This window comes from Haliaeetus albicilla, chromosome 26 (assembly GCF_947461875.1).
Source record: "Haliaeetus albicilla chromosome 26, bHalAlb1.1, whole genome shotgun sequence".
Classification (NCBI taxonomy): domain Eukaryota; kingdom Metazoa; phylum Chordata; class Aves; order Accipitriformes; family Accipitridae; genus Haliaeetus; species Haliaeetus albicilla.
Genome location: NC_091508.1, coordinates 355,636 through 382,800, shown reverse-complemented (window position 1 = coordinate 382,800; position 27,165 = coordinate 355,636). Strand labels below are relative to the sequence as shown.

Sequence of the window (27,165 nt, the reverse complement as noted above, 5' to 3'; positions counted from 1 at the left end):
AGTATGTTTAAAGTCATTGCCTCCTTTACAATGCCAATCTATATAACTTAAAATACCAGCACTACACCTTCATGTACAAATACCTAAGACTACCATGTCTTTGAGAACCTAGGTGTCCTTAAAGGGTCAGGATTTGTCTGAAGTCAACATCACTTGTGAAAATTACTGAGGAAACAAATACTAACAACTGCCACTAAGATCACCACTGACTTAACAGCAAAGCAGTCAACATGACACTAGGAGTGAAAATTAATACTACCCTGCATGCTTCCCTGCTCCCTTCCCCTGCTACCACCACCCTATAAAAGCAAAAGGAGGGAAACCAATTTTAACAATGACCTAGCACAACTGACAAAGCAAAGAATGATGTAAAGTTGCATCAAACACATTGCATCAATTTGTTATGTGCTCAAGACAAAGTACACAGACCTGTCTCTAGGAATTTACAGAAAAACTTCTAGACAAGGTATCAGGAGAAGACAAAAAGAAGCAGCTCAACCATAACAGTGCTAATATTACGTGAACTTTAAAAAGCTATTTGAGGGAAAGAATAGATTATACACACCTTAGAACTATGTTATAATATAGAAATATGGCAAACAAAACATGGAAGGGAGATTTTCAGACACTCCTTTATGATGAGCCCAATTTTGAATGAATCTGAGGCATAGACATAAAACTAAAGGAGCCACAGGCTCTAGCTAGCAAAAGGATAAACAAGAGATTTAACTCCAACACACCATTCATAGGCAATATTAGTATTGCAACACCTGCAGTCACACCAAACAAACTGTTTTCAAACATGGAGTGCGAGTTCTCAATAGGGGACTGGAAAGAGTGAACAACACTATTATTTTTTTTCTCTTAACTGTACCTCAAGGTGCTGTAAAAGAGATTTTCCCTTTTTATTGATTTCATTGATGAGGGTGAATATAGCCACTTTGATTTCCTGTTCTACTCGTTTGTTAGTTTCATTTACTTCTTTTATCCTAAAAAAAGAGAAATGTATTGTCAGGCAGTCACTTTATACTATGCCACCATATACTAAACACCCCACGCATCTTCCCACCCTTGAAGAGTGAAGGTGCAATTTCTGTATTGAAGAAGTTCTGGTAAGTGCAAAATTTATAGCTTGTTTTATTTCTAACAGAGAAATCATAATTAATCAACTTTTTCAAAGAAGCCATCTAGAATTTCAGTTTTGGAAAAAAATTTAAACAGTCTGAGATCAAGATAGTATCTCAATTAACAACTTGTGTTTTACTTAAAGTAATATGAAACAGTCCTTGTGGTTTATACACTTTATTTATATGTTTACACAAACACACATAGAGACATGCCCAGCCAAGACCACATGTGTGTGTATGTACACATATATATTTATCTCCATATCATGTCTCTTTCATTATGAAGAGTTTATATATGATGCCTTAAACTTTTATGCTATTATATATTAACCAGAAAGGAAGTCAAGCCTGAATTTCAGATGGACCCCTCCACCTCCTCCAGAAAATCTTGTAACAAAAAGGTTATTACATACCTGTAATCAATACACAATAAGGATATAAACATTTCACTAATGATTTGCCTGCCATTAGTCTACATTATTCTCTTGTGCTTCAGTACTACTGCCTTTCAGTTTTATATACCTCACACCTCTTCATCATTTCCATCATTGTCATTCTTCCTCAGTTTTAGTGTCTTCGTTTTCTCAACTTCTTCAGACTCAAGCAAATCATCTTGAGCTCTGTCCACAGAATTTGAAATGCAGCATTTCTTAAACTCCACTGTAAATTCTGGATTTATTTGATCCTATGCTGCCTTAATCTAATGACAACATAGTGTTGCTGCAGGATTCTTTACTTTGCTTGTAGGAGTCAGAGCACAATACCTTGCCATGAGCCAGTCTGAGTGCAAAGACTTAAACTGTCCTTTTTTAAAGGGCTGCTTTGCTACTGGATCAAGCATCTGAACTTGTGATGTCATTCATCCTGATATGATCACAAGACCAATGCTCACTTGTCTGACAATGATCTTCATTGTTGGTGTCATACACCCTTTAAGGTATCTTAGACTCACGTGCTTTTTCGTGACAGAACAACCTGGTCTTCTACTCCAAAAAACATTCAACCAACCCTTCATTAAGTCAGTAGGCATCCATCCTTGGCTTTGGCACCCAACAATTATTCCAGTAGGCAGCTATTCCTTCAACACTGTTTTACGCTTCATGATCACATATGATGGCAATTTCATACCATCTGCTAACACTGACAAGATTATTGTAATATACTTTTTTTTCATTCTCTGAACCTTATATGATAACGGATTTTGTGCCCTACTTCAACAAAGTAACTGAATGACATGTCAAAGCAAACTAGTGTCTAGTGTCCCACCTGCACTACCCATTTGGCTCAGCAGATCATCATGATCTTAACCCAATCACATGCTGCAGAAATTCACTGAATTTTCAGTGAAGCCAGAAACTCTTAGGCAAAAAACCATCACAATGTTACTCATACATGCACCACCCATTATTGGCCTTGAATTCTTACCAGAGAATGTTTTATGACATTTCTTGAGCTTTCGGTGTGAGAGACTGAAAGAGTTAATGTCTCAAATATTGTGGTGGGGCAAATTCTGCTTAACAACGAAATCGAACTGCATAGCAAGGAACCACAGGTGAAAAGAAGCCAATCAGCACCGGGAGGTCTTGCTGGAGGGTACACAGCTCCAGTGTTCTGATAATGCTGTTCTAATATGCTGAGCAGGCCAATTCACCACGCCATTTTGATAGGATGTTCTGATATGCTAAGCAGGACAGCTCACCATGCATGAAGAGATCACATCTGCAGGGAAGGGGAAGTTATCCCCCAAACAACTCCCAAGTCCCAAAGGCTCACTAACTGTTCATGACACCTAACTGGCCTAATAAGTTGAGTGCCTGCCCGAAGGAGGGGCAAGGATGATAAAAGGACACAAATGAAGCCCCAGGTGCATGTGTCCACTGGGACTGGACCCCTCGGCTGACTGAACCAACACTGGACCCAGGACTGGTGAAATCTTTCTCTTCCCCTTTTTCTCTCTGACTTGTTTCTCTCTTTCGTTTTTCATAATCCCTACACCTCATCCCTTTAAGACATAAACCATTGACCAAGTCCGGGACTAGGAGTGGATCCAGCTGCCCCTGGGCTCCTCTCTGTGGAGGGGTCTAGAAAGCAAGGGGGTCTGCTCTGAACCTCCTGACCCAACGGGAGGGATCTCCTTCTTCCCTGAATTGATGTATATGGTTACCACGGGTTGGACAGGTCACTGAGGTAGTTCCATGCCAATTCCTCTTGTGAGAAACCCCACTACCTACTGTTATGCCTCCCAAGTTCAGGTTGCTTCTGTCATAAATAAAATGTTTAACTGATTGTTTGGTTTTGTTTCACCTTAATTTACCCTGAGGGAATTCTGAATTCAGCACAACTCCCTGGTCTATCCAGTGCGGGTCATGACATTCAGTTTAATTATTTCCCACGTAACTAGGTTTGTGTCATCTTCAAGCATGTAACAATTCTACAGCTGGTCCTCCTGCTTCACGATGGTGTTCTCTTTGAGATCCCTTCAAAGAATTCCATGCCAAATGAGCATATAAAAATTTCCATTTTCATTGCTTCCATCTTCACACATTTGCCTCTGTCATGTCATATGTTCTCTTTCCCTTACAACTTTTTTTTTTTTTTAATGTACATGGTACCACTGGGAGTTAAAAATCTGCACCAGAACTTCTCCTTATATATCTTTCGTACACTTCCTTCTACTCTTGTACTTCCGATTTCCAGATGATCTGGCATGTTGCAAATGACTTAAAAGTTGCAGAAGGCTCACAAAACCACTGAGAATCACAGTGGAATTCCCTGACCTCCAGCACACCATATCACAAGAAGTGGGTGAAAAGCCAGCGGTGATCACGTGCTCTCTCTGTTTCTATATTCAATGTTCTATATGACTTGGAATATAAGCTAACCCTGGAATTCTTAAGTGAAACTACCTAAGGAAAAGCTTGTCTTCCTTTCAGATAATTACTGTAAGTTTTGTTTGCCTAATTAAAAACAACAAAAAAAAATCCCATTCAATTTCAAAACAAGTTTTTGTTACACAGAGGCATTCTTATGGAACAAAAATATTTCAAGAAAAATTTGTTTACCTCTACAGACAACATTCCTGTCGCCCAGAGCTGAACTTAGCAGAAACCATAAGATGTGTTCGCCTTGCCTTTTTTATTCCTTTTCTTCCCCCCCCTCCCCCAAGTGTAATAAATGTGTCACATCTTTGGTTCTACTCAAAGTTGCCAGAAAAGACATCATCTTTGACATTTGTTTCTTGTAACGACTTCCAAAAGATGCACAGTATTGTACAGAAGAAAACATTACAAAAAGTAATTAAGTCCAATACAACTAAGGATATAGAATCAACTAAAATGTAAGTATTATTCTAGTCCCATCATTCATCTTACTGTGATTCATTAAAAAGGCAATGTAATAGTTACAGTTAATAATTTGGGGGTACTTACCTATTCTGAACTTGGGTTGCTGCAAAATTTACATAATTCTTCTTCTCAAGAAGTTTGGCCAACAGGTTCTCAATTGCACCCTTCTGGTTCTGAAAAGCTTCTTCCAGAAACTGATACCTTTTAAACATGCAAAAGAAGATATCAATTACCAAGGAGTAATGTGCTGAAACTAAGGGTTCCAAATTTAGATGTAAAGCTACAAGATTTTGAAAAAATATGACAAAACACACAGGAAAAAAATCAAAAGTATATGTATGCTAATCAGTGTGCAAAATGTTTCAGTACTGATAAAATCCTTTCTAAGCATCCAGAAGACTGAACCTCTATGGATCACTTATTAATTTCAATTACACAGGGAGACAATGCACTGCATTGTTTCACAAGCTATGGAAGCTATAGAACACCAGCTAAAGGAGATACCAGAAACTTCAGAGTTTGACAAATCATATTGTTAACGTTAGATGAGGAAAATGCACTAATAGCTTAAACACACATTAAATGATACAACCCCCGCACCGTCCCAGAAAAACAGTTTTTCAGCTGAGATTATACTGCTCATATTTGACTGAATTAATCTGAAAGAAAATATTCCTATTAAAAAAATCTTTTTTTTTTTTTTCCTGTTTTTTGGTACTTCCCAGTGAAGAACATGTCATTCCCTTCCAAGCCCTTCAACCAGACAGTTATTGTATCAAAAGCACCTTCCATTACTTCATCTGAAAACAGTGCAAGTAGCTACATCGAAGGAAAATAATGAAATTAGTTGTTTTCCTAACATACTATGCATCAGAAGATGAATTAACAATGCAACAGAAGCAAAACGCCTATGCTGGAAATGGCAATGGGAATTAAGTAGCTTCAAGAGTTTTCATCTTTTCTGATTGACTGCTCAACTATCAAAAGATTCCCCTCAAAACCCAGGATTCTTATTAGTCACTTGCCACTTCTTGTCTTTGCAGTAAGTAACCTTCGTGCTTCTGAAATATAATTTGTTAACAACAGGGAAAACTTAGGTTCCCAGAATGTCTTCCCTTCTTCACTACACTAAATCCCAACATTCAAATGGCAGAAAACTCTTACAATTAAAGTGAAACATTTTATAAGCTGCATTAGAAGTAACCGAATACTATCTCCCAACCACAACTGAAAAAGAAAGTAGCATCATCTTTTGTCAAAATCTAGGAGAACATTACAATCTTATCTAACAGGAAAAGACTGTTTGGATATATGAGCAAGTTTACGGTAACACTGTATCTTGATTCAAATTACTCATAATTACCGTAACAGACTTCGGCAAAGAGAACACTATTCACAACAGAAACGACTCTGCTCCTGTTCATTCAGTTTGTACCATACCAGCAACAGACGAGTTTCAGCTACAAGAGTTTAGATTCCTCAGCCTTAATGTTAGAACGTTGCTTTTTCTAAGTACAGTCTAAAGTTCTTGCAGACAGACAGCATCACAAAATTTTAGGTCCTATAATGCAAAAAGTAGCATTACAAAAGCCCAATGGCCACAAAATTTGTGATGTTTGGAGATCTGCAGATTTGCTAAAACTATTTTCATGAAGTTGAAAAACAGATTTCCACTTTAAAGAGAAAAAAAATCTACACTTAACCTAGTACTGCTAATATTTTGCTGTAGCTCCTGCTACAGCCAATTTTTAAATTTTTTTTTTAAATATTGTATTGTACTTCTAGCTTCCAAAGCGTGTGGACTGAAAACTACCTAAACTAGAGGAACTGCACACCATTAGGCTGCTAAAAAGAATGTCAGCTGTCTACAGAATCACCAGCAATTCTTTCACTTGAAATTCTGAACCGAACAGTAGACCATATTGCTACTGAAATGGTAGGATTCATCCTCCTCTGGTGCAAACTATTAGGATTTCAGGTAAGAAGTAAACAGGAGATTAGAGTCAATTCTTGTTTCCACCTGGCATGATTTTCCTTCAATGATTTAGTGAACTTCATGGCAGATGAGGCAGTCGCCCTAATCATCTATAACTGACCTGCAGACAGAACAATTTTTAAAGAATATTCTGCAACAAAGCATGTTAATAGCAAAGTATTCTCTTCTCTTACTGGAAGAGAACAGGTAAGTAGAACAAGATACGTCTGTTAATCAGTTAGCATCATGCGCAAAATAGGTGCAAAGAAACCAACTAGAAAAAGTTAGCTAACGTATCCTAGGAGACCACGCTTTCTGAACAAGTATGTCAGGATATTTATGATCAAGCCTATGAAAGAACGGAACAAGAATATTCAAGGTTGTTAATATTTTAATAGTACTAATTTCAAAAGCAGAAGCTCTCCATTAGGCTGCTGTTGCAGTCTATGAAAGTAATCACTACTCTAGAAAAAAAAAAACAAACTAAAAAAAACCCCACAACACTAAATTCAATATTGCAATGTACTGCCAAGCACCTCTATAAAGAAGTTACTTGTTGCCTGACTAGGAAAAGCAGTGCTGCAGTGGCTGATAAATACATATTTATCCCCAGATTCTCTATTATAGCACTGCAAAATACTTTTTCAAACATTCAAACAACTATATGACAGAGCTGCTAAAGAGCAGGAAGTTTTAATGTATCTTAAGAGGTTCCAACTTTTTTCTCACAGCTAAGAGAAATGCAAGCTCTGGAAACAAAACCCATCATTTCTTTTTACTTGGAATGAGGCAACTTTCAACAACTAAAAACAATTTTTCTGTCTGTACTAGAAGAACACATTAATCTATGAGGCAAAATTTATAACTCCTTTTACAGAATTACCCTAAATTGAAAGACTGTTGCATAATAAAATATGCCCTTTCAAAAAATTACCTCATCCATGACTCAATATCACTTTTGCTTCTTTACAGCACCAAGTGTTCAGGGCTGTAGCGATTTCTATTCAAGTCCTGAATAGAGTGACAGCACTGGTAAATGCCAGGCAAGTTAACACCTTAATCGCACCAAATCGCTTCAGACCATGTTGTTTTGAATCTGCTCTTAAAATACTTGAAAAAGCTCAACCAACAGATCACTTAAAGTTTTCAGGACTCCACACAGATTCTCCTTCGCAAGGGATCGTTTCAGTCTGACAAAGAGTAAATACAACAGTATTTAATGACACAACTGTTTTAAATCAATGCCATTTCATCCTCTGAGAAACTGCACCACAGGAATTAAGACATGGTAATATTTGTACCTGTGTTCTTTGTGTTCCAGTAACTGACAGTCTCTGCATGTCAGCCTGTCACATGTTTCACAGAAAAGTTTTAACTGCTCTTGTTTGTGGACAGGACAGAAAACAGGACGTTGACCAGATGCTCCCACGGCCTCTGTTTTTAAAAATAAACCATTTTTGCATTTTAAAATAAAATTTAGACAATCTGAAGAGCAAAGCAACTAACTTCCAAGCTAAGTAATAACTAAGAATTTGGACAAAGACAACTACAGACCTGTTCTTACCCTAAAGTTACCGTGAATATATTCTCACTGAAATATTTACAGTGCCAGTGGTTTATAGTTGTTTCCACTTTATTGTATTCAAAGAGAAGGAGGAATTCCTCTCCTATCACGAACACTCAAAAGACACTGGCACCTTTGAGAATGTAAAAACTGTACACAAACACCAGGATTGTGTACCCATGTTTAAAGATTAAATTGCGTGTAATTTCACCTCTGACACACTGAAGGATGGATCAAACCTCACAAACTTAGATAGTGTCAAACACCCATAGGTTTTCTAAATTATCACTTCAGAACCTTTATAAACCTCATTAAGTCATACGCAACTGAAGTGGTAAATGCAAAGCAAACCTTGCCCATGTTAAAAGTTACTTAAACCCCTGCTAAACTGCTTAACTTTTCCACTTAAGCAAATAACAGGTAACGTCAAAAAATAGTTCTGAGTTTACAAAAAAGTGCTGCACAGTCTTCTAAAGATCTTTTGAGCTTAGCACAGAGGAAAGCAGCCTTTGGAAGATATAGCAGGTAAGGTTTGAAACATTAATGTCTTCCTCAGTCTCCACCATTTCTGAAGCTTGTTATATCATGCAAGTTATTGTAAAGAAAGAGAGCTCATGAATCTACAGCTGACACTCATTAATAGAAATTTGAAGTCTCCAGTGCATATCTTCGATTCTAACACAAAAGAACGGAACAAGCTCATCTGAGAAAATAATGAATACTCATTCCCCACAATCAAGAGAGTTACTAAGGATTGCTGTATGTCAGGTCAAAGGAAGGCTACGTTTTCGCCATGTGCTAGCATACCAACTACACGTGGGCTTCCATCTTCATAAACACTAACCTAAATTTCTGATAGAAAGTTTACTTTACGGGAACCACCATTTTTTGGCACCTCTGCACTCAGATTACTGAAGGGGAAGCGAAGCTATAGTATCACCTTGACATTCACAACATAGCACACCTAATGAAAAACATTAGTAATTCTTTGTAGGGCCCTGTAATTTGATTTCACCTGAAGGGTATCTTGTCTACTATGATTAATACATTTAAACTTAAATAGGTAATATTTCTTATTAAACAATACCCATTAAGAAATACAGGGAAACCTCTCCAAAAATGAAGTTTATTTGATACAGCAGGTGAAGTAAGATCATTGTCTAAAAGAAGTAAGCTCAACAGCAAACTTTTTAACTATTAATATGATTTCGACAAGAGTTGGCAGAAAGCAAAGCAGTGTTACTCCTTTGAAATGGCACAATGAAACAATCATGAAGATCTTAATTTATTTTAAACGTAGAGAGCGAGCAAAATGTCAAGTTATCTCTTCCTCAATATGATCAGCCTTCATATACATCCAGACTGTGTAGAACCTACAGGTCTTCTAATCAGGATTTTTATCCCATTTACAAATAAAATCTTCTAAGCTAAAATCCAGTTACCTTTTACTTGTTTTGAGACTGTTTTCCACATTACTTCAGTAGGTTACAAACAACATATGGTCAAACGATAGTTTAAGAATTAACTTCTAATAAAGCCACACATCTAAAACTGTACGCACACTTTGCACATTCGATTTTGCTAACTGAAAGAGATATTAAACCTAAAATAAATTCAAATTCCACATTTACTCAGCAATATCAATACAACAGTAACATCATAGTGAATATGACTATAAGCTTATCTGTATATACTTCTCTACTGGCAGAACTATAATTGCTCCTTATAACCAAGTACAGCAAAATGTATAATTTAATTTCCTTGGCCAATGGATAAGGTCACCAATATGTCAGTTCTCTCCAGATTTCAACCCCTCCATTTAGTTAGTTATTCTACTAAATAAAAGGATTATTAAGAATGGATCTAAATCCTTTCCAAAGACTGCAGTCTCATTCTGTTTCTTCCATACTTATGGTGTTTTTTACAGTGGACATCAAACTGCATAAGTATTAGCAAATAACCCATTTTAGTTTAAAATTTAGTTTTTTCCTCTATTTTTAGACCTACCAATTTTGCACTGGTAGCTTTTTACTAAACTTTTCTCAAATCTTTGGGGAAAGCCATCCAGCTCGTTGTTACCTAAAAAATCCTCCCTCTCTCTTTTTTACATGTGCCAAAAAGAAAATGTTTTTACTACAGGCAGGACTAAATGATATCCAAACACTCACCTGAAGATACATCCTCTTTTTTTCTGATCATATGATCTTTAGTAAATTTTACACGCTGATGAGCTTCTATGCAAGTCTTGCACAACCATTCCCCACACTCTACACAAAATCCAACAGCACTAGCATTATCTTCACAGCTTGTACACACCTGCAAAAGGGAAACAGTCAGTTACCATCATTTTCCTGGAAAGCATTAATATGTACAGAAAACAAAACCAGCATGTGAATTGCAGCAAGCAGGAAACTGCCATACCTGTTCTGACTTCTCATCGGAGCTGCTTGGCGTTTCTGACGTGTCTTTTACAAAGTAGTTATCCACCAGATCTATCTGTCTGCATTCTTGGCGGCATATCGGACATCTGATTACACCAACTGCAAAACAGAAAAAGTCTACTGTCCAGTCTGTCTCAAGACAAGCATCAAGAGAGGTGTGCCTAGATAGTCAGGTGTGACACTAGTGATGTTCATGAAAATGTCTAAGTAGCAGTGTGTCACAATATTCTCCCAGATACAAACAGAGGATGTTTTCTAACATAACCTATCTCCATGAGGTCAGTGAGGCAGAGGCAGTAATAGAAACTACCTGAAGGTTTCAGTGTTTTTTCAAATAGTGTCCTGCAGGGAAGGCCAATACCAAAACACACACGACTTGATAGCAAAAAATCCTCTCATGCCAACTACATCTGCCTTTCTTCACCACCTAGAAAACTTTGCTCATATAGATGTAAATGTAAACACACACAGCTTCAACACTGGATATCAATTAGACTAGTTCCCTTCCAGTATCCTGCTTTTTTATGCTCTGTAATTGCTAAATCAGAGTTTTAAGTCCTCAGCAGGGCTGAAAAGAAGTTACTACATGAACCAAATTCACATTTAAAGATGTTCTATGAACAACCTACATTAAAGGTTTGAAAACTTATTTACCACTAAGGTAAGTGCTTAACACTGTCTTCCCACAGGTGTCATCTAGTCTTAAATCAACTTCCTATACAATTTTATTGTGAACATAATTTCAGGGAGAAGCTTTCAAATTGACTAGGTATTTTTATACACTGGGACACCTGAAACAACTTTGAAAAGCAACTGTAATTAAGTGATGCTCAACTCCTTTGTGGATATTCAGATAGAACAGTAAGACTTATTTCAGGGAGATTAATTACATTATAGTAAAATAGCATTAATTTTTTCAAGTGCTAAAATTAACAATGTCTTCAGAAGACAGAAGATTCACTGCAGAGCAACAACAATAATCCAACTAAGAATTCCCTGTCTCATCAAACCAAACACGCTTCAAGAGCAGGATGTGAAAAATAACCAGTATTTCAGTACCTACATGTACAAGAGCTTTCATATACACAATGAAGCCTCTCACATATGGAGAGCCTTCAGATTTTCTTACTACTGAAAGACAAAATTCTTTAGGGAATACTATATAAAAGCCATCTATCAGCTGATGTGTATAGACTTACAGAACAAAAATTTCAAACATTTGCCATTAAAATTATTCCATCTACAACAGACCACAGCTAAACCCGACTTTTAGTGCCGCCTTTGGTTAATCACACAAAACACTGCAGAAAAAGAAAAAAAAAAGGCAGCCCAAGATCTACGATCTTTATACAATGCAAAGTCAAATTCCACAGATGCAAACTGCTTCCTGTAAGGCAGGTTTAGTTTTGTTTTTAAACTAGACAAAACACTGAAAGCTTGAATAAAATAGAACGATACAACTGGCAGTCCATGGGCTGGATTCTGACCACGGATAATTCCACCTTGCCCATTTCTTCTGTCCAAGAGGACATAGGGAACAAACAGGTAGTCCATAAATACTGCTCTCTCAGTCAAACACTGACTTTTTGCACCTCCATGTTCAAATACACTTTGCACACAAGGTGCCACCAGTGTTCTGCACATATCTCAATAGATCACAATCCTAAGACAAGGCCTTGCAATTCTCATTCAGCATATTATACTTCCTTTTCACACCTCAATACCCATTATTTCCAACAGTAGCTTTCCAGTATTATATGAGCCACTACACATCCCATACTCACTCATATCCTGGTCTTTTAACCTAATATAAAACAAATTAATCCAGCATCATTTGTACTAGAAACCAAACTGCATTACTAAAAAGATACAGATGTGGTTCATTTTGTGAGGGGAGAGGGAAAAGTAGAGAAAAATCACACTGAAATAGCATTTACATAGAAGAAAAACAGAAAGAAATCCTTACCTGTCAAAACTTGAGATAATTTGCAAGCTAACAAAGTTTATGGTCAAAATTTAATGAGAATGTATTTTAAGACAAACTAAGGTTCAAAAGTTTATATAACCTACTAGAAAAAACAAGGTTTCACTGCCAGTTTCAGTCCAAAAAAATTCTTAGGTAAGAAAATTAAAATGAAGTAAAAATATCCTACTTATACTCCAGCAGAACTTATTACATTGTTTTTCTGCATCATTTTAAATGAGAAGCTTAATACTGTTTAAAAAAAACAAACCCAAATCAAACACATTAGCCCTACCACTGTAACTCCACTTTCAAAACAGGCATGTAACTAATTCCAAGGAATGTATCAGACAGCACACAACAAAAAAATATTGTTAAAAGATCAATTTTTTTCTAAATCACAGCTGAATTAGAATTAGACATATTCATAGAAATTATGATCGTCAGACTGGTTTATGATGTCCCCCAAATCCTAATTACTACCACAAAGACTTCCTATGTTCTCAGCGATGGCTTCCCATTATTTTGAAGCCATAAATCAATATCCACAGGTTAACATCAGCAATAAAGTGAAGAGCTGAAAATCAGGAAGTTTCTTTCAGACTTCACATTTCAAATCCCATATAGCTCAGTTTCACCTAACCATAAAACAGAAATGCTTCTTCCTGGCAAAAATTTTAGAAGAAATAGTAAGTATTGACCGCATCACATGAAACTCTGCACTGAGGGTCTACAACATTTTAAACAGCAGTTCATTTCTGACTTACAGTACACTATCATCACAATATTGTCATCAGCATTAGCTACAGGAACACAGTTATACTTCAGGTGCCAAACCCCCCCCCCCAAAAGCATCCCACAAATGGCACCAGCAATCCACAGATGCTCCTGTGAATATCTGTACCTTCATGAAGAAATCCAAGAACAATCAGCCTTGGACCTAAAAGGCCACAGAAAATGATGAACTATTTTACAAGAGATGCAGATAACAGAAGTGGGCTTCTAAGTTTCTTACTCTGCATTTAAGAGGACTGACATCAAAGGTTTTTCTACTTGTTTATATCACAAACCTCACAATGGTATATAAGACCCGTAACAACCATGAGCATAAACACTTATTACCTCTTTTCCACAGTACCTGATATACACAGCTATTTTCCCCTCCCTGCCATTTCCAGTAACATTGTGGTGAAATGAACTACATCCTACTCTCAATTAATTGAGCAGTTAAGATCGGATTCTACTTTTTGTCACACAATTCTCCAGACTTTATACAGAACAGCAAAAATCTTTTCAATCCTACAATGTTTACTGTCTGCCATCCACCGCTACATACAACATGTAGCCTAAACTGAGTTTTGTTTCTCTCTTTTTACCCTACCTCAGGCTGATTTAAGTGAAAAGCAGGAATAATTTCTTACCCGGAAATTTGGTTTGAGAGTCACCAATCCAGCAGGTAGGAAAAGCCTGCCTCGCATTGTCAACCCCACTCAAAGGAAGACAGGTTTCACTTGCCATCTTCTCACATCATGAGCCATTCCTCCCTACCAGAGTTTCCAAAGCCTGCAACAGAGGGAGAAAAGAAACTCCCAGATTCCTTGCGACATGCTCCTAAGGAGTCTCCTGACACAGTCAGGAGGAGCAATTAGACCAAGACACTATTCTGAGCTGAAGAAAACCAAAGCAGAATGGACAGAAGCACATCCCTGCAAGAAGGCAGTCAGGGATGGATCTGTAAGAACTATGGCAGGAATTAGCCCTGGAGAGCTGCCTGAGCCGCCCTGCACCCCAGCTCTCTCCAGCAGACTGACAGGACTCCAGGCAGAGCCCACGGCAGATGGAATCAGGAATGCTGGCCAGGTCCCCGGGACTACCCCGGGAAGGGCTGACCCAACCCTGCCCTGCACGGGAGTCCACATCTCTGCAAATCAGGCTGTGGATCACAACTGCGAAACCAAGGAAAAGCCACACAACAAGAACATTTTGGTACGGCTCCAGCTCTCTTGGCAACTTCTGTCAAGGTTATGACCTACACTTCCAACTGAAGCAGAACATAGAATACCTCAGGTGAAGAGTTTTGTCAGAGCAAAGAGAGGCAAGTCGCACAAATTTTACTATGCAACACATGTTGAACTGCTGGTTATACAACTGCTAGAAGTCACATCTTCCTTACATTGCACATTAGATGTTCTTATTTGTCAGTCAAAGACTTTATTAAGAACACTAATGAGAGTAGCATCTATGTAATCCTTTTAACTGCTTATGATTTAGCTAAAGCATACTAAACTAGACCACAGACATCAAAGGATGTCAGAAAGTGCAAAACTGAAGTAAATAGAGGAGAAAAAGTAATTCTGTTTTCATAAAAACAGAAAGACTGCTAAAAAAATCTGCAACATAATCCAGCAGCAAATCACGATGGAACATTTCAAAGAACTTAAGATTTTGAATAGGAGATGCTTTTAATCTACCATTGCCAACTAACACCTAAACCTGCAACAAAAGTATTTTTCTTAATTGTAACTCTGAACTATGAGAATTACCTTGTATATGGTTTTGTTTAAAGTTTCCCAAGGTTAACAACATTTCTCTGATGGCTATTTGTGCGCATCTCAAAACAGGCAATTTTTTCCAACAGGTTAACATGACTATGAAAGCCTTCATCTTGAACTAGTTTCAACAGGAAATTTATTCAAAACTTCCTTAGAATTCATTTCTCCAGTCTGACATCTTAATCCTGACACCACTAAAACTCTTCCAAATTTTAAAAATGCTTGAGAGCTACAGAGATGGAAGGGGAAAGGCTTGATTCTCTATACTTCCAGTCTTGTAGGATCAAACCAGAGAAACCGTCTCCAGAGAAAGCTTATGTCAAGTCTTCAGCTACAATACTCACTCCAGCTTAATATTAAGGAATTCAGACTCTTGGTACTTTTAACATAAGTTGAAATCAACTGATCTGTCCCCAGTACATCTTTTCTAGGGAAGACACATCCTGCCCAGTAAGACAATATGTGTTCAACTCATACCTACTACTTTTGCACAAGAAGAAAAAACCTGGAATTTTCTGAATATTATTCATTGCTCCCTATGCACACTTCTAAAAATTCCCTTCTGGAATTTCATCAGATGTTTCAGAGACCATCTGTAGAAGAGCAAGGCTTCCTGAGCCAGTAAGAATCAACCTGTTTCCTAGACAAACCCACATACTACCATCCTCTCGATCTGGTCTTCTAGTTTTTGTTTACAAACACTAGAGAGAAGCTGGCTGGGAGCCTCCAGCACTGTAGCCCTGGGGTTAGAGAAAGGGGAAGTGGGGAGGAAGAAAGGGGAACACAGTTAGAACTAGCCATGGAAACTTACCTACTTGCTACAAACATTACACTAGCTAAAGCAAAATAGCTAATTTCTGTAAGAAGCTTCCATACTAAAGCATCCATACATTCACTTGTTGACTTCACGTATAAGTTTACTTCAGCCAACTTAAAATGAACATGTCACAGCCTAACCAAACACTTCTTAAACCTCAGAGAGAACAAAAAGCCATAATGGAAAATAAAGTCACTGAAGTTCTAACTCCAAGACAGCTTTTGACAACAAAATAAAGGGTATTGCTGATGGTGAGGAGATCATTGATCTCAATGGGGGAGGGCATGGCAAGCACACGATGTACACGATCAAGGGATAAGATGCTACAAAAAGCACTTTGTACTTCAGCAGCACCATTCACCCCACTGGATCCCCTCCACCACTGGGCTAATGTAAGGAGTCTTTCCAGTAGTTCAAAATTATAAATTCAAAGTATCTCTCAAAGTGTATTCAAATATTGAACCCAAACACTTGCATTCCTATATATCCCTACTTACATAGTAAAATTTGTATTTTCATAAGATCCAACTCCTTTAACATAAGCTCTGGTCTGTAATACAAAAATCTTTATAAATTCTTTAGTCGCTTCATGACATTCAAGAGTACTAAAACCCTAAAACATGAGTATAAAAAAGTAACTTTGACCTCAGTTTAATACTCTAAAATACAATGTTTACAGTACCTTATGGAAAAGAAGTTGAACAGGAGTCAACAGCACACTCTTCAGCAAAAAAGACCAGTGCATCCCAGGCTGCATTAGCAGGTACAGCCAGCAGGTCCAGGACAGCAATCCTTTCCCGTTTCAGCACTCTGGGAAACCACACCTGGATACTGGGCCCCGTCTGGGACTCCCCAGTACAGGACAGACTGACAAACTGGGGCAAGCCCAGAGCAGAGCTGGAACACACAACATGTGAGGAGAGGCCGCCCCTCTCAGACCGGGGACCTCACCACTGCCTGCAACTGCCCAACGGGGCAGCGGGGCAAGCCAGGCTCTTCCCAGAGGTGCGCAGAGAAAGGACAGGTATTAACACATACAGGCAGGAACAGGGCAAAACTTGCTTCAACACAATGTATTTCACATATTTACAAGGATGGACAAACACTGCAACAGAGGCTCAGAGAAGTTGTCAAGTTGCCATCCCAGCAGACAAGGCCCTGAAGTACCTCCTCTGACCAGACCTGCTTTGAGCAAGAGGTCGAGCTAAACATCTGCAAGTCCCTGCCAACCTATGCGATGCTGTGCTCCTTCAAGAATATTCATTTTAAAGAAATGGCTCAGATTTTCTGTTGATACTTAGGAGACCTCAATTAGCACTAGCCTAAAACTCTACCACACCATCCGCTGATAATCAAATCATCAACCTCTACACAACCCTAATTACTGTTGAGTGAACAGCATCATTTTAGACACCTGGTTTTAAACACACATCTTTGTTTTCTGTTGAAATGTCTCAGGCTGATTGCCAACACAAAAGTACTAAATGAATAAAAGAAAATTCAACATCCTTTCAGATGTTTACATTTTTATAATGATGATAAAGCTTCACAGTTCAGGAAATATTTGCAAGCACTCATGCAATCTAATAACTCAAGCTTCTGTTTTAAGTTCAAACTTGGCATGTATGCAGTCCTCTAAGGAATGAATCTCTGCCAGGTTTCATTTATTGGTTGAGAACACCAATTGTAGTTACTGCACATGTATAATACTTACTTCTCTCAAATGTAAGGGTCAAAACATGATTCTGCATAGCCATACATCAAAACCCTTGCTCTAGTTTCAGTGATTAGACCTTGAAACAAACCCTCACAGGGCAAGTGAATGACACAATCAGACTAAAATCTATCTAGAATACATTAAAAAATAAACTGCTTTCAAGCTCCACTCCTAACTCAGCCTTTTTTTTTGGACAAACAATCCCTGCTTATATCACAGCTGTCATGCACTGACCTGACAACACATCATATTTTATATGAAAAACTGATTTATAGCAGTCACAGACATCAATTCTTATAAAAATAACACATACCTAGAATGTTCTCAAAAACATTATTTTAAAATACACTATTAATTTAGACTGAAATTTAAGTTTCAGACCAAGATTTTTAGTAAGTCCGGAATATGAACTAAACATTTTCAGGACTCAGCCTTTGCTGGGCTCCAGCATATATTCATGACCCTCATTCATCAACACAGGAGAAAGCTAAAGAATCAAGATTCAGGTGATGTGTACTAACATTCACTGAAACTAAGATGGCCTGCATTTACATAGCCTAAGCAAACTATTTGATGCAGGAATTTTCAGCTTTCTAGACTGAAAATACAGTAACTACTACCAAACTCAGTTTAAGTGCTATGTCGCATTCTCATAGACATCATACCATTTTTATGTCCCCCTTCCAAAGCAAATTAAAAAGTTACTATGTAATTTAAGGTGTGACTAATACACAGTTTCTAAATACACAAACACTGGGTATGGGAGTTGAATTCAGCGTATCAAAATAATTTACGATACTATACATTATAGCACTCAGTAGTAAATATATTGTTCCTCAAATTATACATATGCGCAAATTAAACAATTGTGTATGTTTCCCTTAGGCCCTCTGAAAGCATCTTGCAGCTTTTTAGTTTTTCAGCCTAATGAAGATTGTGACATTCACAAGGAGCTGGGAGAGACACACATTCTCTCTATTGAGATAATCTTCTTAAGAGAGATTGTAAATATCTCGGTGAGGCAGTGAAACCTCAAAACAACCTATCGTCCCAGGAACAGCAGTGGGTACATAAAAAGTTGTTTTGCAGTATCTGTAACCATCTGAAATCTCTAACTTAGAAATAAACATTTTTCAGAATACTGTGATACAAATACAAGAAGGCATTTTCTTGTAACCTATTCAATCTGAAAGAAAGAATCCAGCTGGACAGCTGAAACACCAGGAGTAAAGCAATCATCTATCCACCAAATAAAATGCACATTCCAATGACCTATTAAGTCATTAAACTGAATACAAGATGATACTTTTTATGTTAAATGTCATGAAAATACGTTTTAAATGTATAAGCCCCAAAACTTCTGATTTTTTTTCCCAACATAAATGTAAACAACAGCCCCCCCCCAAATTCTTTCACCAGTGCAATAGGTATGAACCTACCAGTTACCTCCTTATAATACAGCAAACCGCAACTTTACGTAATTGTTTCAAACTTTAGTCAGAGTTTCTCAAACTTTTAGGAATTGAGACCATTTTTCTGTCTTCATTAGCAGTGTCTCTCAACAGAGTGGCAACAGGGTAGAAGAAGAGATGCTGATATAGACCACAAACTACTGCCTTCAAGCATCCTTACTGTTTTCTCTATGAAAGCAGCAGCATGCTTTCATCAGGGAAGGGTACTGCCACTCAGAGAACTGCTCTGTAGATACCGACCTCACACTCAACTCCTAGTAAGCAGCTTCTACAGTTATTAGCCAATAAATACACATATTTACTAATTCAAGTACTGACAGCTCTTACAGAGCAAAATCTGAAACTAATTAAGAAAGCAACCAGAAAAACTGTCAAAAGAAAAATCCAGTTCTTTTCTATAGCACCTGTAATTTTCTCATCTAGGTGTAGAGACACTGAAAAATAGCAGGCAAATTTAAATGCATATAAAATAGTACAGCATATAATCCAGCAGTGAGAGCCTGCAGTTAAGTGCAACCTGCTTCAGGTGTAGCTATGGGTACCACTTCCCAGTAATTCTTCCCTCATGAAAAAACACCTGCTCATGGTTAAGGAGACTAGAGAAGCAGAAGTGGAAGTAACACTCATGACTATCAAAACCCATGCCAACAGGAAAGGAACCTACATGACTAAGCAATGCGGTACTTCTCTGTATGTTGAGAATGTCCATTTTGTACCTGATTTACTGGTAAGCATTTCATGTGCCATTCAACTAATTCCATTTACAATGTGCAGAGAGAGCTGTCCACAAAACTGCATCTTCTGGTTGGTCAATGTCTCATTCTTAACTGACCTGCTGAGCCAATACATTTGTTCACACAGACTTATGTACCACTACAGATGGATCATCCACATCTCTACCAGTATTCTCTCCTAGACCCTATATGCACATCTTGCTCACATCATCTAAAAGTTTTCAATGCAGCAATCCAAAGATGAATTCTTACTTCTCCAAAGCACACAATCAAGGATTCTTAAAATGTGTATAACAAGGACTGACATTCCAGTTTACGTATACTTCAGAAGCTACACTTCGTGTTGTTCCCACACTTGTATCCTAACAGGCACAGCAGGATTCAGATAATTCCTGCTAATTGCTAATAAAACAAACCTAGCTTTCCAAGTTCTGTGCCTATCACCAGCATATATAATGCAAAACATAGAATCTTGAATTTAACAAGAAGGATCAAAAGACCAACCTAGTGCTTTATTTAATGCACTATCTTTTCAAAACTGACAGACTTTCTAAGACCACATCCTAGATGAACCACTTCTGAACAGTTTGGATGAAAGAACCACTACCAAGCCAGGTTAATTCCTTCACTATGCAACCCAGGAAAGGCTTGAGTCCTTGCTAAAACCAGAAAGATGTCACCAAACAAGGTCTCTTTGACCACAAGGCCCAGTGAAGACCTGTAAAACCACTTACCAGGGCCCTAGCTTGGTCTGTAAACCACAGCGTGTGAGTCACTCCATTAAAAGCTCCAGAAGCTTTTCAATTCCATCCCTGAACACATAAAATAAAAAAATTAAATTCAAGCTCTGATTTCAATAAAAACACCTGGAAGGAGCAGTCTACCCTTGTTCCATGGCACAAAAGTTACATACGCCTAGAGTACACAGGCACAGCGAGTCAAGTGACAAACAGCACCGCAGTTTTTTAACTCAGTCCTCAGGAAACACGTACCTGAAAGCAGGTGTGCTACACACACCACTTGCAAGTGAGCGTGTAATACTGTAACAGCGAATTAGATTTCGCCCAGACAAATTTTTTTTCGAGTGCTGTACAACTCGGCAGTTGAACACCTCCTCGCAGACACGCCTCTACTGCAGCACCCCGAAAGCCAAAGCAAAACAAAACGCACAATGCAACTCACACCGTAATTCCAAGAACTTCCAAGTTTCAGCCTAAGTCGGTTGAAAATACAAAGTCAGCTGCTGGCGGGCATCCTAAGACAGACCGCGGAGGACGAAGGCACCAGAAACACCGGCGGTCACGTACGCAACCTCTCCAGGTACAGCTACCGAACAAGGCCGAGAAAAGCCATGGACTCAAGCCCCGGGAAAGCGAAGCCGGCCGCCCGCCCGCCCGCCGCCACAAGCAAGAAGCCGGCGAGCAACGCGGAGAAGCCGCGGGCGGGCGGGCGGGCAAGCGAGCGCCCAGCCGCCCCCCGCCCTCACCTTGCTGGATGTCGCCGTTGGCCCCGCCGGGCACGGGCACGCTGAGCTGCCGCTCGGGCTCGGGCAGGCAGCGCCGGCAGAAGGAGTGCAGGCAGGGCAGCAGCTTAGGCTCGGCCTCCCGCCGGCTCTGCAGGCTCTGCGCGCAAACGGCGCAGGTGTCCAGCAGCGAGAAGGGCCCCGGCGCCGCCGGTGTGAGCGGGGGCACCGGGCTGGGGCCCGGCCCCGGAACGACGCCGGGCCCCGCCGCCGCCTCGGCCTCGGCCTCCCCGAGAGCGCGCTCCGCCGCCGCCGCCGCGCCCGGGCTCTCCCGCTCCTCGGGCGGCGCGGCGGCGGAGGGGGACGCGGCCGCAGGCTCCAGGCCGCCGCCGCCGCCCGGCCCGGCCTCGGCAGCCCCCTCCCCGCCGCCGCCGCCTCCTTTGTTTTCCGCCATGTTTCCTCCTTTGAACCCGACTCCCCGCTCCGCGCACGCACGGCGTCACCGCGCGCCGTGCGCGCGCCCCGACAGGCGGGCGGGCCCCAGGCTGGCGCAGGCGCGCTCGGTGCGGCGCGAGAGGCCGTGCGCGGGAGCGCGTACTCCGTCGCCAAGGGGGGCGTCGGCGAAGACGGAGTCGTGACGCACAGCCGGCCAGGGCGGGGCGCGGGCCTGTCACCGCAACGCGGGGTGAATCCCCACTGGTCGGCGTCGGCGGCTTCCCAACCAATCGCCCCAGAGGGAGCCGGCGGCCCTGGGGGCGGGGCTCGCGAGCCCCGCCGCCCCGGCCCCAAGCCCCGAGCCCAGCGCCTGCTGCGGCCGCGGCCCTGCCCGCGCCTGCGAACGCCCCGCGCCTCCAGCAACCGGCGCCCTGCCGCGCGGGAGGCCGTCACGGCCCGGCTGCAGCGCCAACGGCAGAGACGTGCCAGGCGGGAGGAGCTCCGGCGTTTGCGAGGGCTGCGTCGTGACGGGGAGAGCCGAGGCCCGTTACGTACCCCTGCCGAGGAACCAGCCATCGCCTACGGTAAGGAACTCTCTGTCCTCACCGCGGGAACCGAGGGGGCCGTGTCCCAGAGACACGCGCGTCCTGGCCGAGTTTGCGGCAGCCGGCGCTGGAGGTCGGGAGGAGCAGGTGAGCCGCAGGGATGGTGACGTACCACGAGGCTGCAAGACCTACAAAAATACAGTCACTGTACTGCACCACGCTTACTATGGATCATAAGAAACACGCATTAGGAGGTAACTGGACGATTGACACCGCACCCTCGTAGCACAGGGGATAAAACCCCTAACGAAAATCCCCTCGGGCGCAGGCCGTTGGGCTGGGACACCTCGTGCACAGGAACGAGTATTTACCTTTGCAACGCTACTGCAACGTTGCATACTAGCCTCTCTCCCAGGTTGGCACAGGCCATTTAGGAATGCCACAACGCCAAGCAGCAGCCTCTTCCCCAGACACAGCCTCCCGCACCGAATTCAAGATTACGCACACCAACCACGCAGTGCTATGGGCTGGGTTCACTCGGCAAAGCCCACCTCGTTGACAGCACTCGGGCCGTGTTGTGAACATGAAGCAGAAGCCATACATTTAGCAAAACAACATTTATTACAGGCATAGGGGAAAACACAAAAACATGGAATAGGTGTTTTTAAGAGCTCCTGCTTTAGATATGTAAGGCGTGAAACAATTCACAGTACGCTTAACAGTGCCCATAGTACATCTGAACAGGACATTTTGAGTCTACCCTGCCTCCTGCCCAGAATGTAAAACAAGAAACAATGAAAATACCTTTGTATCACCTCACACAACTGCAACTAGAGGTGTCTACGAACACATAGCATCTCCAAAGTTTTTTGTTTTGTTTTTTAAGACATGCTGCAGTAAGACAGTAGGGATTAAGTCACTGGAAGTCTTGCTGGATATTCTCCTTGTTTGCTTCCCCATGCTGCTGTTTGATTTGTGAAATTTCATTTTCTAGCTGCACAATAGTTCGTTCAATCTCATAATTTTTACTGACAAGAGACACCCATCTGGAAGAGAAAAGAAATAAAAAAGCCTTCAAGTGTTATTTAACAGTCCTCTGATTTTGAAATAAAAGACAATTATTGCTCCAAAGAAAGCATAAAGACACAGAATAAAGCAGTATTTTTCTCAGTACATGATAAGCCTCAATTGATATCAATGGTAATTTGAACCATCAAAGTGATAAAAAGTAGTTTTTAACCCTGTTAAACCTTAACATACAAAATTTAGTTTACTAGACTCAAATTCACTAACTTCAATACTTAGATAAAGAAGAGTTTAAGAAACAACTTGGGCAATTTCAAGGAGCTAATATGCCCTCCTTTTCATATCTGTTGCTCATTGATTCATTTCACCACAATAACTATATTATGTAGACCTGAATTACAAATCCTTTAAAACACTTTGTGCAAAGCAACCGTATTCATGTGATTACATCCTACAATAGTACTGAAAGATCACTGATGCTCTGCATGGAAGAATTTCAAGCAAAAGATATACTTGTGGAAGATTTAACAGAAAAATTCTAGATACTCACGTAGATTCCATTTCTCGTAGCTTAGCCCCAGCTGTGAGCTGCATGTTCTTTCGCTGCCAGTTCAGATCTTGAATGTTTTTCCTGGGGAGAAAAAGATCCATGTATTTTTTTGGTCTACTTTACAATTGGTAGTATCTGCTGCTAATTTCAAAATATACCTAATCCCTAAAAGTACTACCAGAAAACACTTGTGTAGCCAGGACCGTAACTACAACATATAGATGGACAAATCCCAGTACAGGGCTGCACACAGAACCCCGAGATAAATAAAAAATAATTAAAAAAAAAAAAACCACAAAGAAACCCCAATACAACAAAAACAACAACAAAATATCTTCCACTCTGCTACCAGCAAAACTTCAAACATCCAAGCCTACTGCTCCTGGACAAGTCCAGGACAGAGAAAATGTTTTGTTCTCTCTGAAAAAAAAAGTCAGAAAAGGAAAGATGAATGGCTAATCATGCACAAAATTCAGTAATACAATGAAGCACCCAAGAAGTGCAGAATGCTTAAAATACTTTGGTCTTAGTTCACACTGCTAACGCTTGTACTCTGTTAGCCTCTTTGCCATACATCATGGTGTTCTTTAGCCTTCCCAACTTGAGTTCTGCTTCTACCCTTTCCCACACCGATTCTGTTGAAGACAGCAATTCCAGCTAATCTAAACACGCAGGTACTGATAAAAGATACAAATCACTATGCAACTTGCCTTCTACCCATGTCTCAAGTATACACTCCCATCTTCAGGCTAAAAATGACAGTAGTTCACCTAAATCTGAAAAGCATTACTTGCCAAGTCCATAGCATGCTGTCTAAATAGAGTGAATTATGAAGGCACATCATTTCAATATACCATGACCTCCATCCCTGAGTAATCCATCTCTGTAAACTCATTAAAGCATCCACTTTAAAATGACAGGCCGAGCCTAACATCGGGGAACATGTCTTCGCAGAGACAACTGCACACTAAATAAGTGTCTTATCAGCAGCAAAAAGAAAACATGACTGCATTTCAAGAGGATTCCACCACAATCCATTCTGTTCAAAGCAGAGGTTCGGACAAAACAAAACACAACAAACACAAAGTTTGAGTGGCATAGGCATTATGAATGTAACCGCTTGGGGAGGGCAGGGTCAGATTCCTTATCTATTGTTATTACTGGGTCTTTTTTCCTATGATCACAGCAGCAGCATATACACAAGCCTTTGTATAGCTTGGGGTGGGGGGCGGGAAGAGGGGTTTTGCTTTCAACCTCCAACTTCAGTATGAAAATATGAAAAAGAATAACTCACCTCAACTTCTGAAGCTCTTTCTGGGCTTGTTCTATCATATGAACCAGATGTCTAATAGCAGAATGCAAGCAAAGCATTAGGAAAACATACAGTTGCTAGATCGGACCCATTTAACCTGCAATTTAACTCTTCAGTTAAGGAAACAACAAGCCGCTTCAATGCAAACACCAGACAACTTGTTCTCAGTGCAGCCTGTGCTCGTCACTCCTGAAGGGAATGACACAACGCCAAAATGCTCCAACTGTAACATATGCAGTTTTATGACATAAACCTTCAATAATCGCTATGGTCAGCCCTTGCCATCAGACAGCATCATAAAAACATATCCATTAGCTGATCAAGTTTTATCTTCAAGCTTGTTACTGTATGCTTGTGCTATTCTGACTAGAATGCTATTGTAATATCTCCCTACCTTATCACTCATCTTCTAAATTTAATTCTAAAACTACCCATAACCAATTTGTATTATTGCTTCCCTCATATAACATTGTCAGAGCACAAAGAGTTCTTTTCACTTCCTAACATATGCACAAGCTAGTAGATCCTCTACCTGCCACCCTTCTCCTAAGCTAAGCAACCCTTTGCCTTCTCTCAAAGGTTAAGTTGCACCTTCCCTTTCTCCACACCTTTATCTAAGGGTAAGCTAACCCTTCTCAAAAGCGGACGTTAACATTCTCTGCCTGAAATAACCCTGGTGCTTCCTGCAGCCACACTGCCTACAACTTATTTTGGCTTTTACGACAGCTCTATTAATAATGACTCCAGGCTGAGTGGGATCAGTGGTAAGTCATCTTTATTTCCACTACTGAGTTATCCTTCTGCAGGCTGTCATTAATCCCTTTAGTTATCCTCCCTTAAAGCCCATTATCACCAACTGCTACCCAAACAATAACTTACAAAATTCAAGACTGGGATTTACTGAAACACAGTCTATTTCTTGGCCAGAGAGACGGCTCCTTCTCTTTCAGAGCAGCCTCCTTTTCTTCCACATACAGCTCTCTCAAAGGAGCTCAGTCATTCCAGGATACATTCTAAAGATCCCCACCAGACTTACAAGGGAAAACGTGAGAAATACACAGGAATTGAAGCCAGAACTTCAGCTAGGTTCAGCAAAGCAGATGAAAGCCTTACTCGTTGTACACCTTCCAAGCGTTACAACCGTGTTGCGACATTAACTCCAGGTTCTCGATGCGGACCGCCTGGTGCTCCAGTTGCGCCATGGAGTTGTTGACACACTCCTGCCACGCCGTGATATCGTTCTTCTGGCCGGAGGACGGGGCTGGCAGCTCGTACCTAGAACACGCCGCCCGCCCGCCCGCCTCAGGAGAAGGCGCGGCGGGCACCGCTGCCCCGCCGGTGCTCCCGGGGGCCGCCGCGGCCAGCGCCGGGGGCGGGCGGCTGCTCGGGCCGCCCCGGCTCACCTCTTCATGCTGAGCAGCTCGAGGGGCTGCCGGGCCGCCAGGCGCTCGAACTCGTTCCGCATGATCTCGGTCTGCGGGGAAGGCAGCGGTGAGGCGGCGGCGGCGGCGGGGGGGGGCAGCCGGGGGGGCAGCCGGGGGGGCGAGGGAGGACCGGGGCGATTCGGGGGGTGGGGGAGCCGGCCGGGGTGCAGGGGAGGTTCGGGGTGAAGGGCGTGAGGCCGGCCGAGCCGTCTCACCTCGAAGGCGCTGTAGTCGTGCGCCGGCAGGTAACTGAGGTAGTTCTTCGTCGGCCGGTACCGCCGCGTCTCCTCCTCCACCAGCGCCGCGGCCTAGCGCACACGGGGCGTCAGGCAGGGACGCCGCCCGCCGCCCCGGCCCGCCGCCCCGGCCCGCACTCACCGCCTCCCGGACGCCCGGCGCCTCGTAGCCCTGGTCGAAGTAGGGCAGCGCGTCCACGACCACGTCACCCGCCACCAACCCCGGCCCCGCCATCGTGTGCCCGGCCCCGCACCGTGCGCCTGCGCCGCAAGCGGCGCTGCCGCAGAGCGCCTGCGCGCCCGCCCGCCCCCCCCTTCCGGCGTGCGCACCCGCCCTCTGCCGGCGGGACCCCGCGACACAAGCGCCGGCCCGGCCCGGCCCCGCCCTCCCAGGCCCCCGCCCTCCCAGGCCCCCGCCCTCCCAGGCCCCCGCCCTCCCAGGCCCCCGCCCGCGGCGGGGGGGCGGGCG

At 41.7% G+C, this 27,165-nt stretch overlaps 2 protein-coding genes across 5 annotated transcripts in view; both read right to left on the bottom strand.

The window, feature by feature from the left end:
* Positions 1–21,656, bottom strand: part of TRIM33 (tripartite motif containing 33) — a 41,856-nt gene extending 20,200 nt beyond the window's left edge. For 2 of the 3 annotated variants that reach the window (XM_069771259.1, XM_069771260.1), the window contains exons 1-6: positions 21,193–21,655; positions 10,432–10,550; positions 10,179–10,326; positions 7,748–7,880; positions 4,556–4,672; positions 875–989 (exon numbers count right to left, since the gene is read on the bottom strand). In XM_069771259.1, the coding sequence (XP_069627360.1) occupies positions 875–989; positions 4,556–4,672; positions 7,748–7,880; positions 10,179–10,326; positions 10,432–10,550; positions 21,193–21,622 (1,062 nt within the window). In that variant the 5' untranslated portion in view covers positions 21,623–21,655. Of the gene's footprint in view, positions 1–874; positions 990–4,555; positions 4,673–7,747; positions 7,881–10,178; positions 10,327–10,431; positions 10,551–21,192 lie in introns of all 3 variants that reach the window. The other variant, XM_069771261.1, reaches the window with a different exon arrangement.
* Positions 21,657–22,750: 1,094 nt separating this feature from the next.
* On the bottom strand, positions 22,751–26,996 carry BCAS2 (BCAS2 pre-mRNA processing factor). 2 transcript variants are annotated; one of them, XM_069771262.1, is made up of 7 exons: positions 26,839–26,995; positions 26,676–26,768; positions 26,440–26,510; positions 26,150–26,311; positions 25,019–25,069; positions 23,725–23,805; positions 22,751–23,194 (listed from the first exon to the last, which is right to left on the bottom strand). In XM_069771262.1, exons 1-7 carry the CDS (start codon positions 26,929–26,931, stop codon positions 23,065–23,067), a joined length of 681 nt encoding a protein of 226 aa, XP_069627363.1. In that variant the 5' UTR covers positions 26,932–26,995; the 3' UTR covers positions 22,751–23,064. The 2 variants fall into 2 exon arrangements, with proteins under 2 accessions (XP_069627363.1, XP_069627365.1); XM_069771264.1 differs by lacking the exon at positions 25,019–25,069 and having other exon boundaries at positions 26,839–26,996.
* Between the last annotated feature and the right edge of the window lie 169 nt (positions 26,997–27,165).

Coding starts and splice junctions, on each gene's coding strand:
- BCAS2 (XM_069771262.1), bottom strand. CDS start 26,931: ATGGCGGGGCCGGGGTTGGTGGCGGGTGACGTGGTCGTGGACGCGCTG. Junction 26,769..26,838: donor CGCCGGGCGTCCGGGAGGCG/GTGAGTGCGGGC, acceptor CGTGTGCGCTAG/GCCGCGGCGCTGGTGGAGGA. Junction 23,195..23,724: donor CTACGAGAAATGGAATCTAC/GTGAGTATCTAG, acceptor TTTCTCTTCCAG/ATGGGTGTCTCTTGTCAGTA.